Genomic DNA, 14,371 nt, shown 5'->3' on the forward strand with positions numbered 1-14,371 from the left:
TACTGGAACCATCCTGTCCTGTTTTTGTAAATGTTTTGATATTGTCTGCTGTTTTTGGGGTATTCAGTAGTTATTTTTCTCGTTTATTGATGGTAGATTTATTTGTTTCATCCTTTTTTTCATTTGGTTGTTTCTTAGCAGGTGAGCTGTGTCTTCGTTGTTGTTTGCTTGTCTGTGGGCATGATAGTTTTTGCCTCCTTATCCAACTGGCAGCGTCAGTCGCTCAGATATGGTACAGCAGGGCAGGTCTAGCTGAAGAGGAGTTACTGGGATGGGTTGTTTGTGGCACTTACTGCAGCTGCCAGGGCGGGTCAGTAATCAGTGCAGGGCAGGTTCTGGTAGGCCGTGCCTCTGCTGCTTGGTGATGTGACGTTAAGCGCATGGTGCAGGTAGGCAGGATGTAGGGCTGAGATTGTTATGTGTGGAGCTAAGATGGATATGGGAGAGAGGAGAGAGGAACAGGAGCCAAAAAGACACAAACAAACAAAAAAGAGTGTTATTGGAGCTTGCTGTTGGATTGGAGAGATGAGAGACTATTAAATGGAGAAAAACAAAAAGGCGAAGAAGAAAAAAAAAGAAAAGAATGAATAATAAAAATCAGAAAGGAAAAAAAACAGCAAAGCTCCCAGGCATTCTACCGGTGCAGCTATGAAGTCTGGGGAAGTTGTTCTCAGGTGTTGCAATACAGCCTGGCTAGAAGGTGTAGAGGTATTCAGTACCAAGTATTGAGGGAACAGAAAGAGAAGGAATGTATAGAGAGACGAGAAACTGAGTAATGAATAAAGACAAAAAGGGAACAAGAGGGAAAAGAAAACAAAACAAATAAAAAAAAAAAAAAGAACAAGAAAAGCCCCCCAAAGAAAAGAAAAGAAAAAAAAATCCACGAAAAAATGCCTTCATTGATCCCTCTGCACATCTGCGCAAGCTGAGACAGTAGGCCCCAAGCCGTGCAGCACCACCTGGCCAGAACTGGCTCCCAACTCGAGAAAAGGAAAAGAAAACAATTCAAAACAAACAAACAAAGAAAAGCCCCGGGATCCCACCAGCGCTGCAGCCCAAACCGGAAAGCAGCTCCACACCCAAACAGAGCTCCGCAGCCCCTCAGGAAGAAGCAAAGATGGCGCACGGGGCCAGGTATTTGAGTGAAAGTAGGAGGAGGTGGTGAGAGGTAAGGAAGAAATCAATAGAAATGGAAAAAAAGCTACAACTAATGGCACTCAGAGAGCCAGCCAGTGCGGGGGTGGGGGGGTGGAATCCAAGCGTCCGGTGTTTCCCAGACAAGAGACTGTGGCTGCAGGAAATAGAGGAGGCCGAATGGGGGTGAAGAAGGGTGGGCGGTGGGGCAGCGTATTTTGCAAATTACTGGAGCTCCACAGCCCCTGACGAAGAAGCAAAGATGGCACAGGGAGCCAGGTATTTGAGCAAAAGGAGGGGGAGGTGGTGAGAGGTAAGGAAGAAATCAAAAGAAGTGGAAAAAAAGCAATGCTAGTAGCCAACAAATGGCACTCAGAGAGCCGGCCAGTGCGGGCGGGTGGAATCCAAGCAGCTGGTGCTTCCCGGACAAGAGACTGTGTCCGCGGGAAGCAGAGAAGGCTCAGTGGGAGTGAAGAAGGGTGGGGGGGTTGGAAAGCGTATATCACAAATTACCAGTTGTTCTGTCTCCCACTGGAAGCTCCATGAAGCTGCTTTCTCATACCCCCTATTTGCTGGTCTCTGATAGGAGTCCAAGATGGCGGATCTGCACTGCGTTAGCTGATCCGGGACCTCTGCATGAATCTCTCCTCGCTCTCCGTTATCTGTCAGTTTTCTCACTCCATTGGTGCTTGGCTGAGTTCTTTATCTCTTCATTTGATGTTTCAGGGTTTCAGGATTGTTGTTTTCTCTGTTCGGCTTAGTTTTTCGGATCTTTTCCATGGAGGGACAGTATGATGCTTCTGCCTAGAGCGCCATTTTGCTGAAGTCCCAGATGTTTCCAGTTTTAACAAAAATGTGGAAGAAGATACATTTCACTGTTGGTAGAACCATACACTAATGATTTTGACTAGTTATCTTCTCCAGAAATACAGGCCCAGTCACCATTATTTCTGGTGAATACTTCTCCATGAAATATTGAAGTGTCTCCACTGAAGTATCTCTCCACCAGATCAGTTCCACAAACACCTTCTACAAACACCTGTGACAGTTTGTTTTCCTTTTAGGATAAGCTTTTTCTTGTGACTTACTTATTGGGATACTTTCTGAAACGAATTGTTTCTCAATATGAAATTGCAGATAGAGGATGTACTAATGTTCCAGATGTTACTTGAGTGAGATTTCTAGCAATCTATAGCAAAACCTTCTACACAAGATCCTACAACTCTGGAGATAAAAGATCCTCCATAGATGTGGCACATGAACATTTCTAGAAAATAGTTATCTTTTCTAATGTTAGCCAAAATGCCTAATCATGGGATAATACATTATATGCATCATTTTCCAAACCTGTGTTGCTGGAATATTAGTCTTAGGAGATAACCGATTGCCATTGAGTTGATTCTGACTCATAGTGACCCTAAATGACAGAGTAGAACTGCCACATAGGGTTTCCAAGGCTGTAAATCTTTACGGAAGCGGACTGCCACATTTTTCTCCTATGGAGCGGCCGGTGGGTTCAAACAGCCAACTTTTCGGTTAGTAGCCAAGTGCTTAACCACTGCACCACCATGGCTCCTTCTTTAGGAGATAGTAACAGATATTTTAGTGTGTATGAGGGTGTTGCCTAATAAATTTAGAAAATTTATTTGGTGGGCATGATGGGAAGAGTAGAGACTTTGGAAATCAGACAGACCTGGTTATAAACCTATCATCCATTTTTCTCCAAGGATTCTCCTCCCTCAGTTGGGGACAATGATAACCATCTCATGGGTTTATTGTGATTAAATAAGATAAGAAATAAAACATTATTCCTGGCCTGATCTAGATGATATTACTGTGAACTCCCAGTGAGTTCTCCCCAGTGTTGTCAACCCTCTTGAACATTTGTAATATAAACCCCATTGACTCTTAGAATATATAGAACAATAACGAGTGATCCAAAGTAGGTCTCTACACAGTTTACTCCTTAGAAACCTAGGGGTACTGTGAAAGTGACTTAAGGGCCATCCTGTGAGGAGATGGGTGGCAGAGAGTTCTCGATATGGATACAGCTTTGCTTTTATGTGCTTTATATCTATATACCGAAGACTCTAGTCAAGACCTGTCCTAAACTTAAGACACACATTCCCAGCTGTCTCATAAGCAACTCCACTTTGATGTCTAACAGACATCTGAATTTAATATATCTGAAACCAAACTCATGATTCCTCAAACCACCCTGGATTTCCTTATCTTCCTGAATAGCAACATTATGATGATGATCAGACCCAAAATCCTGGAGTCAGGTTCAATTTACTTTTCTCTTGCTCAATCCACTAGTAAGTCCTTTGGGCTCTTTCTTCAAAGTATATCCCAAATCCCTTGAATTATCATCATCTCTACAATATACTCCCTAGTCCAAGGATTACTGCAATAACATCCTAACTGGAATACCTGCTTCTACTTTATCCCCTTCAATCTGCCATACTTACAGCAACCAGAGTATTCCTTTCAAAAATAAGCCACATCTTGAAGTTCCTCTGCTCAGAATCTCCCTTGGCTTCCTATCTATTTTAAAGTAAAACCAAAGACTTTGCTCTAGTTTAAAGACCCTCTGTAGTCTTAGATTCTCATTCCTACTCTAACCTCATCACCCCTTTGCTAGCTGAATTCCAGTCACCCTAGCCTCCTTTGTAGACCCTCAAGCACTCAAAGCATGTTCCTGCCATAGGATCTTTGACTAGTTTCTCTATCTGGAATGCTCTTCTCCCAAAAAGCTACATGTTTTACTCCCCACTTTTTTCTACTCTCTGCTGAAATGTCTGCGTATCAAAGAGGGAGGACCTCTTTGTCCACCAATTTAAAGTGACTTACCCTATTCCTAGATAACTCCTTATTTGCTTTGGTTACTTCCTAACTCTTACTTCCTCCTATCATTGTATGTATTTATCAAATAATTGGCTTACTGCTTATATCCCCCATATACCCTAAGATGTAATCTTGATGAGAGATGAGGCATATCTGTTTTGTTCAGGACTGTATCTCTAGCACCTAGAAAAGTGCCACAAACATAGTAGGCACTCAATAAATATTTAATGATTGAAAGAATGAATGAATCAGTCAAGATTCTACTTAAGATTTTATTTCAAAAAGTATTCTGCTGCCTAAGAAAGATTCAAAAAAAAAACTCATGAAAACCTTTGATTGATACATAGGTTTGTGATAACCTTTTGAATCGTACATATGCATAGCCAGCCTTTTTTATTAATGTTGTCAAACTGAATACACAATAGCATACCCATTTTTAACATATGCATGAGAAGTAAGAGAATGTTTTGTGACTTTTGTATTTCCAGTAATTTAAATCAGAGCTTCTCAACTCATGTTCTGTAAATCAGAAACTGGTGCATACAGTAAGGATTTAATGAATGTTACCTATTACTATTTGTATGCATAATTTCCTTCCCTATGCACATTTTTTTTTTCTTTTTTAGGTATTGGAGATATAGTGAAGAAATGAAAACCATGGATCCTGGCTATCCCAAGCCAATCACAGTCTGGAAAGGCGTCCCTGAATCTCCTCAGGGAGCCTTTGTCCACAAAGAAAATGGTATGCAATGTGTGCGTTATACATTTCATGAGTTTATGGAATATTTTAATAGTGCATTCTCCTTTTTCACTGTGTTAAATTAAACCATTGGAAAGCACCATACTAGGGCTATATTCTTCCTAGATTTACATTTAATATTATGTTCTAGACATTTTTATTGTCTCAACTTATTTAGTTTATGAAAATCATAAGGGAAAAATTAAAGAAGTATTTTTTTTTTTTTTAGTATTTTTTTATTGTACTTTAGAAGAAAGTTTACAGAACGAATAGTTTCTCATTAAACATTAGTACACGTATTGTTTTATAACAATGGTTAACAACCCCACGACATGTCAACACTGTCCCTTCTTGACCTTGGGTTCCCTATTACCAGCTTTCCTGTCCCCTCCTTCCTTCTAGTCCTTGTCCTTGGATTGTTGTGCCCCATTAGTGTCGTTTTGTTTTATGGGCTGCCTAATCTTTGGCTGATGGGTGAACCTTGGGAGTGACTTCATTACTGAGCTAAAAGGGTGTCCGGGAGCTATACTCTCGGGGTTTCTTCAGTCTCTGTCAGGCCAGTAAGTCTGGTTTTTTTTTGAGTTAGAATTGTGTTCTACATTTTTCTCTGGCTCTGTCCAGGACCCTCTGTTGTGATCCCTGTCAGAGCAGTCAGTGGTGGTAGCCGGGCACCATCTAGTTATACTGGACTCAGTCTGGTGGAGGCTGTGGTAGTTGTGGTCCATTAGTCCTTTGGACTAATCTTTCCCTTGTATCTTGTTTTCTTCATTCTCCCTTGCTCCTGAAGGGGTGAGACCAGTGGAGTATCTTAGATGGCTGCTCACAGGCTTTTAAGACCCCAGATGCTACTCACCAAGGTAGAATGTAGAACATTTTCTTTATAAACAGTGTTATGCCAATTAAGCTAGATGTTCCTCGAGACCATGGTCCCCACAGCACTCTTTCTGGCCGTTTGGTCCCTCAGGGAGTTTGGATGTGACTATGGAGCTTCCATGACCTTGCCTTGTACAAGTTGTGCTGGCTTAAGGAAATATTTTTAAATGGAGGATATGGATACCTTTGAAGTAACTTCACTTATCCTTCTGCTAAAATTCCTATAAAGATAAGAATAACAAATGTGTGGGACAGGAGCTGGTTACAAGGAAGGCATCTTATAAGTGAGTGCTGAGGCACAGAGACACCTGGTAATAGTACATGCTAGGGATTATAATTTTTCATACACGCCTTCAGTTCAGAGTGTCAGAAAACAAGGAAAATCCCAGCTCAACACAGTCAGGTAGAGTGGATATATGGTTACTTAATAACAATAAAGTGATCTAAGGGCTGCATACTTACCTTGGTATCCATTTTAGGATTTGAGATTAAGCCAGCTCCCAAGTGGATAGTTAGCCAAGCCATGGATAATCCATACCCCTCTATGTGTTGGCATATGCAAAGTCTGAAGCTATCTCTCTTCATTCAAAGATTAGTGAATAGGAATAAGTAATAATAATTTGAAATAGAATGTGTACACAATACTCCAGAACAAAGGAAAAGAAAGAGACATCATTCTGAAATACAGAGAAAAAAACATACCTGATCAAATGACTTACAGTAGGAATCAAAAGAAAATCGTATATTATGTGGGTCCTCATTGCATGCAACAAGAATAAAAGTAAACATAGCTTGCAAGGGCAAAATTAAAGGCATTTAGAGGAAGGAAAGAGCAAAAAAAAAAAAAAAAAGAAGAATTAGGGGGAAATTAAAAATGACACCACTACTGGAAACTACCACTGACCATCAGCATATTACAAGAATTTCAGAAAAATTTACACTGAGGGTAAACTTGGAAGAATTGAGACCCTGGATGAATGACTACCAATCAGAAAAGTAGATGCACAAGTACTGCTTTTGAGCATTGTTATATGTAATGATATGCTACATTCTGCAACAATACCCCACAAGTAAAACACTGTAAGTAGAAGCAAAGTCAAAAAGAACCCTTATGCCCAGATCATAGCACTGGCTGAGAATTAGTTTTTTGAGTGTGTATTCCATTGGTTCAGAGAATTAAAGGGCTAAATTAAGATATAGCTTGTATGTGACAGAAGCAGAAATCCATAAGGAGAGGACAGATTTAGGTGAAAAAAGTATCTATTTGAGAGAAAAAGAAGTCAATAAGAAAACGAAGGAACTCACAATGCAGTCGCATCGGAGGCAGTAAAATCAAATCAAGAATGGACAAAGACTCAGGAAACTCTCCAAATGTAGATGAAAAGGACAAAGAAATGAAAAACTGTGAAAGATGATCATGCTGAAGGCAGAAATCTGAGATCACCCCTAATGATTATAGCTGGTTCCAAGGAAAAGTCTTGAACAATTATCTGAAAAGTATTAAAAAAAATAATAAGTAAACATAATTGGGCAAGGAAGGAGATTTCCTGAGGTTAGAAGAAAAGGACTTATTTTTATCCCAGATAAAGCTAACACTAGCTGACATTTATTGACTTCTTACCACTGCTTTAGACTGCCTTTAAATAATAGCCATTGCACATTGTGTAAAGATATAAACAAAAAAAATTAAACCAAGAACTTACTAGTGATTAACTCTAGCAAGTTTGATAATAAAATTTCTCTTTTCTTGTCTTTCTTTTATTCATTTTCTAAAATGAATATGAAGACTTTTTATAAAATAACTAGTAACTCCCTGTAAGGGTGAGCCCATGCACATGGTATTTGACATTCATAAAATCAGAGATGGTAGAGCACTGAAATGTTTCCTCTAGTCCACCCTTCCACCAGTATAGGAATTCTTTTAATTGAATCTACTCCTAATGCTAATTTTCCAAAAGAAGTCCATAAGCGTAAAATTCAGTTGCAGATTTTTGAAGGATATTTTTCATATTAAGGTGAAATATACCCCTCTGTGAAGCCCTGGTGATGCAGTGGTTAAGACCTTGGCTGCTGACCAAGAGGCCAGCAATTCAAATCCACCAGCCGCTCCTTGGAAACCCTATGGGGCAGTTCTACTCTGTCCTATAGGGTTGCTATGAGTTGGAATCGACTCGATGGCAGTGGGTTTGTTTTTTGGTTTTTGGTTTTTTGTTTGTTTTGATACCTCTGTATAATGTTACCTATTGATATTAATTCTGCCACCTTAACCAATGAAATATGAATACTTGGTATTCATGTATATATGAATATATATATATATATAGGTATGTTACATAAATGGTCTAATTTAATTATCTGGCACAAACACCTCTTCAACCTGGTTATTATTTATAAATGAGAAAACCAACACTCCATTTATACAATAAGTATGACTCAAGATCATACAACTAGTAGACATATATCTAAGGTTTGAAACTAGAATACTCTAGACCCTAAAGAGTGTGATATAATATACTGTCTCCAAAGAAGAAGTTAATATCGTCTTCTACATGATAGTCATTAAAATGGAGCCCTGGTGGCACAATGGTTAAGAACTAGGCTGCTAACCAAAAGGTCGACAGTTGGAATCTAACAGCTGCTCCTTGGAAACCCTATAGGGGCAGTTCTACTCTGTCCTACAGGGTTACTGTGAGTGGAAACCAACTCGACGGCACATAGCAACAACAACAACAGTCATTAAAATAATTGAAGATGTGTCATACCTTACCAAAGTTTTCATTTGGTCATACCAAACAAACCCCAGCTATCTCAGAACGTCACTTCCTAACCATCATCCTCCTGCTCTGCACCTAAACCTAAAATCATCTAAATGTAACAAATCTTTTTGTTTTTAGCCCCTGCAAATAACTACACTATTCCAAATAAGAATTGCCTCACTCAAAATGTAGTGAAATGCTTTCTTTTTAGCACACCTTACTTGACAGCCTTTTAAGTAACTGCATGAGATTTTTAACATACAGTAAAATTGGGTTCCCTCCCCCGGAATGTTTCTACATTAATTGCTGTCAAGATACAACTTCAAGGTATTTTATAATCTCTCCTTGGAAAATGCAGTTTTAAGATAAATACAAGATTTTATGTTTAACTCTGCTGCATTTCGTGTTAGTTGATTACAGCCCAGCTTTTAACCTTCAATAGTTTAGATCTTGGTTCTATTCATTGTATGTATCAATTGTCCACCCCCATACTCACTCTTTTTTTTAAAATCTACAAGTTTGATTCAAGCAACTGTTATTTCCACAAGATTCAGTATATTCATTCACATTTACTAAACTTTAATATTTGTCTTATTAATGAGCACAGAATAATGGGAAACAGAGAACACATAGGCACTCTTACCAAGGAACACCTACTACACAGTCACACACACTCACTCACATATGTACAGATATGTGTGTGTGTTACCAAAGCAACGTATTAATATGCACCAATTAATTTCATTTTGAGTTATTATAAAGTAGTAATCAGTCAGGTGAGGTCAGTCAAAGAAGATGTCCAGAAGGAATAAATTATCCAAACAAAACTGCATTCGGAGAAACACTTGTTATATTTTCTTCGGAATTCTGTGAGGAAAAACAATTAGTGACCAAATACATTTGGGAAGACTGTGTATTGTATTCTGCCTTTGGAGATTGGAACTGTTCATTAGCATACTAAGGCTCTGTGAATTGCTGCATTGATGAAACATAGATATATGTATATATGTAGATACACATCTATAATTTAATCGTTTTTTTTTTTTAATTTATTTAACAAAGGAAACTTTTATATGAAATGTCCTATAAAGTCAGTCAGGATACTCCTTTTCCATAGAACAAAGACTGGAAAATGCCATGTAAACTCATTCTGTGCCAAAAAGAAGTTATCAGATACGTTTTCCTAAGTAAGAAATAATTTGCCCCACTCATTGTGTACTCTGTATGTTTTTCCTACATTCCACAAACCTCTAAAAAGAAATTATTTGTCTACATGACATATCCCTATTTGCAGTACTTCTAGTACTTTCATTTGAGACCAAGGAAACTTCAAATATATTTAATATTAGTTTCAGCTGAAATTTAAATAAATTTTGTGAGTTAATCATGACTATACTGAAAGTCATCTATGTCAATTCTTTATACACTACCTTCAAGTAATACTAGTCAGCTATACCACTACACTACTAAAAAGGCTAACGGATGATCTTTATTTGTAGAATTTTTTTCCTGTTGGAAAATATGGCATATACAAGTGTTCAGGTAAACATTTTATAAGTTAAACAATGTTGTAGGAAAAAGATGTAAACTTATAAAACTGGCGCATTTTTTAACCCAATATTTAGGTTAAAATCATGGCAATTTCTCACCGCCACAATTTTTTCTACAAATGATTAACTGTAATGCAGTTTTATTCATTTATAATCATTTCCTCAATTAACACTTATGTAATAATATTATTATTTATTGCTTCAACAAATAAATGTATTCAACAACTTCTATATTTGATATATCAGAATCATATTACACTAGAAAGACTTTTTTGAACCATATTTTCATTTATTAAAGTGTATATTTAAAGTAAAAACTAGAGACTCCTTTACTTCTTAAAAATACAGGGACATTTTAGAAAAGCTTTTTATTTCAAAATTAGTCTTTTCTACAAGATCTTGTCAATTATTTTAGATTTGCAGAAAAGATTTAAATTAATTGAGGATGTTTGTAGATGTGTTCAAATTAACAATTTACTGTTTCACTTGGTTAGTAAAGGTAGTAGCATGATGATAAATATTTTAATCAATGGAATGCATCTCATAAAACTATAGTCAATTGAATCTTATTTGTTTTTTAAAATAATTAATAAGATGGATAAGAAAATGATTAATTTTTTATTGAAATGAAAACAATAATTAAAATATTAAACTATAATAAGACAGCTATGTTGAACAATGTCTCATTACACTTTTAAGACCTAACAATATAAAAGTCAACAGTAAAGTCTAATATAACAAAAAATTCATCAAATAATATGTTGGAGCCTCATTGATTTCTTTCTCAGAATTTCTCAAATTTGAATAATGCAGGTAAGAATTCATCTGAAGTTGCTATTCTTAATAAGCATAACACTAACAACAGTATTAACATCAAAACTGCTCTTAAAGAGGAAAAAAAAAACTCAAGTACCTGAACATTTCTTCAACCAACTGACATTTCATAAATGAATTTAAAAAAAAAAAAAAACTAAAATATTGAGAGAGACATTTTGTGGGTCAGGGTGGGACAGATTTTGATTTACAAAAGATTTCTGGTTACTTCTTTTCAAACGCTTATATTATTTAACTCTTACTGACTAGATTCCTTATTTGTAACAAGTGTGTTCACTAAGCTATAATTTTACTCCTTAATATGGAGTATGTTACTATAAAATTTGGTCTGCAGACCGTATTAATATGAAAACAGAAACTTCTCAACCTCTGTACACTGTCCAGTAGTTTTGTAGTAATTAGTTTTGGCTAAAAATCTAAAGATAAGGAGGACACTTCCAGCTATTTGTTTTCAGTTTGTAAGCATAGAAGTACATTCACCTATTTTGAAGGTCTATTTAATTCTAAATCAATGCCATTTTTCAACGATGATCGTCTAATGTACTGTTATTAGGCAGGCCCTCAAAATTTCTTCATCCAAGCTTGTTGAGTAATTACATTGGGTTTGATTAGTGTGATCAGATACCAGCTCCCTGCAGAAAAATTTAAATTTACATACGCCTGCTTTCACTTGGCAAACTGCTTTCATTGCAAGACTGTCCTTCGAAACTAAAAGCAACAGCAGAATTTCATGGCATGAACAGAATCATTTCCAGAATGAAATGACCTGAAGTGCTGGCCCAGTCAAGCTGAAGTTTTTTGAGAGACGTCAGAGTTCTTCATTTCATGGATGATATCTATCACATACTATGATATTTTAGGAAGTCGAATTTGTTAAAAGATGTATGAAATCTCTAAATGAGCAAATCTTAGCAAAATCATGAAGTGCTTAGGCTCTAGAACTAACCCAAGATTTAAATCCTACTTTTTCCAGGACTTGGGCATTTTATATTATCTGTGATCCTCAGTATCTTTGTCTGAAAAGTATGGGTAATTAATTCTTCCTCACAGAGTGGTTGTGAGAATTAAGTGAAATTGCATATATCATGCTTTAACACAGTGCCTCCTCCATAATACATGCTCAATAAAATAGAAAAACAAAAACCTCACCAAGGATTATAAACCTCAAGTTAGATATTACCAAAATGTAATTTTTAAAATAATTATAGCATTAAAACTTTTCTTCTTGGCTTCTTGAATTTTATCTCAAGGTAAGAATTATGTCCAAATAGTGACTGTACTATTGGAACATAATTCTTACCTTGAGATAAAATTCAAGAAACCAGAAAGAAATGTTTTAATGCTATAATTATTAAAAAAAAAAAAAAAAAGGCAAAGATATCACTTTGAAGCCTAAGGTTCACCCGACCCAAGCCATGGTATTTTCATTCGCATCATATGCGTGTAAAAGCTGGGCAGTGAATAAGGAAGACCAAAGAAGAGTTGATGCCTTTGAATTATGATGTTGACAAAGAATATTGAATATACTGCGGACTGCCAGAAGAACAAACAAGTCTGTCACGCCTTAGAAGCAAGGATGGCAAGACTTCTTCTCATGTACTTTGGACATGTTATAAGGAGAGACCGGTCCCTGGAAGACATTATGCTTGGTAAAGTAGAGGGTCCACAAAAAAGAGGAAGACCCGCTAGGAGATGGATTGACACAGTGGCTGCAACAATGGGTTTAAACATAGGAATGATCGTGAGGATAGCACAGGACCTGGCGGTGTTTCTTCGTGTTGTACATAGTGTCGCTGAGTCGGAACTGACCCAACAGCACCTAACAACGGTAACAGTATAGTCACCAAGAAACTTGACAAAAAAGGACTGTTGGCAGAGAGAAACGTTTGAATATGTGGTCAACCAAAACCAAAACCTTGGACAATATTCCTAGAAAAATACTTATCTATAGTTTAATTATCATGAGTTTTCAAAGTCTATTATCTGCATCCATAAATTTTGGGGACATATGTATTGCTAAGTTATTTCAGCCTTCCACATACCCCTCCATTCCCACGAGATACATATGTCGCTTGCCAGTATTAAATATACAGTTGTAGATTTATGCCCTGCTTTATCCTTAAAAGGATTAATGATGACTTTAAAAGTTCTATAAATAGGTGACCAATATCTAACAAACTAAGTAAATAAGAAAGCTAAATTAAGGGACAAAAGGAGAAGGGACATAAAATGGGCATAACCTACAGCCAGAAAAGAGGTTATTATACAACAAATACCTATTTGCTTTTTAAGCTTCCTGGAACACAAAGGAAAACATCTCCAAGCTTATAATTTATTGTCCAAATGGCAAAAGCAAACATATTGTTAAGGAGAAACACAATTACTCCTGATACTAAAATGATAAGAAATTTCCCTTGAGGTATGCCATGGAGAAGTCACGTTATAATGTATTGAACAACATCTTCAATAGCAGCCAGAGGGCAAATAGTGTTTTAATTTATTAGGCTATTTCAACATCTTTAAGTATACGTTGATGTCACACTAATGTGTAATTCAGTAACAACAATTCTATAAGCAAGCAGAATTGCTGTGACTGTATAGATTATCATTCTCTTTCTGATGTGGACTAGGGGTAGATTATAACATATCAAGAGAAAGCGATGTACGGCACAGTATTTCAGTAGTCCTTTCTAGATAATATTTCTCTCTCTCTCTCGGCTGAGCTTTCCATATACATTAGAGGGCACCAAGTCACAGACTGCAGTTTCTGCAATACATTTTAGCAGTCAGCTGAGCTGAGGGTAGAGTTTTCATCCTATGAAAATTGGAGCTCCTTAAAATACATGTTTAAAAAAGTAGGCTACTTAATGAAAATTTCTGTACATATACACTTTCACAAATAAGTGGTACCTGTGTGTGTGTTTTCCCCCTAGGCTTTACGTATTTCTACAAAGGAAAGGAGTATTGGAAATTCAACAATCAGATACTCAAGGTAGAACCTGGATATCCCAGATCCATCCTCAAGGATTTTATGGGCTGTGATGGACCAACAGACAGAGATAAAGAAGGACACAGCCCACCAGATGATGTAGATATTGTCATCAAACTGGACAACACAGCCAGCACTGTGAAAGCCATAGCTATTGTCATTCCCTGCATCTTGGCCTTATGCCTCCTTGTATTGGTTTACACTGTGTTCCAGTTCAAGAGGAAAGGAACACCCCGCCACATACTGTACTGCAAACGCTCTATGCAAGAGTGGGTGTGATGTAGGGTTTTGTTTTTTTTTTCCTTTCTTTTCCAGGAGTTTGTGGTAACTTGAGATTCAAGACAAGAGCTGTTATGCTGTTTCCTAGCTAGGAGCAGGCTTGTGGCAGCCTGATTCGAGGCTGACCTTTCAAACCCAGAGGGTCGCTGGTCCTGCACATGAGTAGAAATACACTCATGGGGAAGCTTCCATGATGCACAGTATCTGCCGTTCTTCAGTCCTTTGTCTTTCTTTGTCATTCAGTTCTAGGCCTTTCCTCTGCACGCTCAATGCCCAGTAAATTTTCAGGATTAACTAAAGAAGAGGAAAAAAAGAGGAAAAGATTCTTCTTAAAGGTTTCTAATATTATTTTCCTTCTGAAGTCTGAGCC

At 37.1% G+C, this 14,371-nt stretch overlaps 1 protein-coding gene across 1 annotated transcript in view; it reads left to right on the forward strand.

The window, feature by feature from the left end:
• Positions 1-14,001, forward strand: part of MMP16 (matrix metallopeptidase 16) — a 358,917-nt gene extending 344,916 nt beyond the window's left edge. The window contains exons 9-10 of the mRNA XM_004370828.1: positions 4,608-4,723; positions 13,667-14,001. Coding sequence (XP_004370885.1) covers positions 4,608-4,723; positions 13,667-14,001 — 451 coding nt within the window. The remainder of the gene's footprint in view (positions 1-4,607; positions 4,724-13,666) is intronic.
• Positions 14,002-14,371: the final 370 nt, after the last annotated feature.

Source organism: Trichechus manatus, unplaced genomic scaffold (genome assembly GCF_000243295.1).
Source record: "Trichechus manatus latirostris isolate Lorelei unplaced genomic scaffold, TriManLat1.0 scaffold00009, whole genome shotgun sequence".
Classification (NCBI taxonomy): domain Eukaryota; kingdom Metazoa; phylum Chordata; class Mammalia; order Sirenia; family Trichechidae; genus Trichechus; species Trichechus manatus.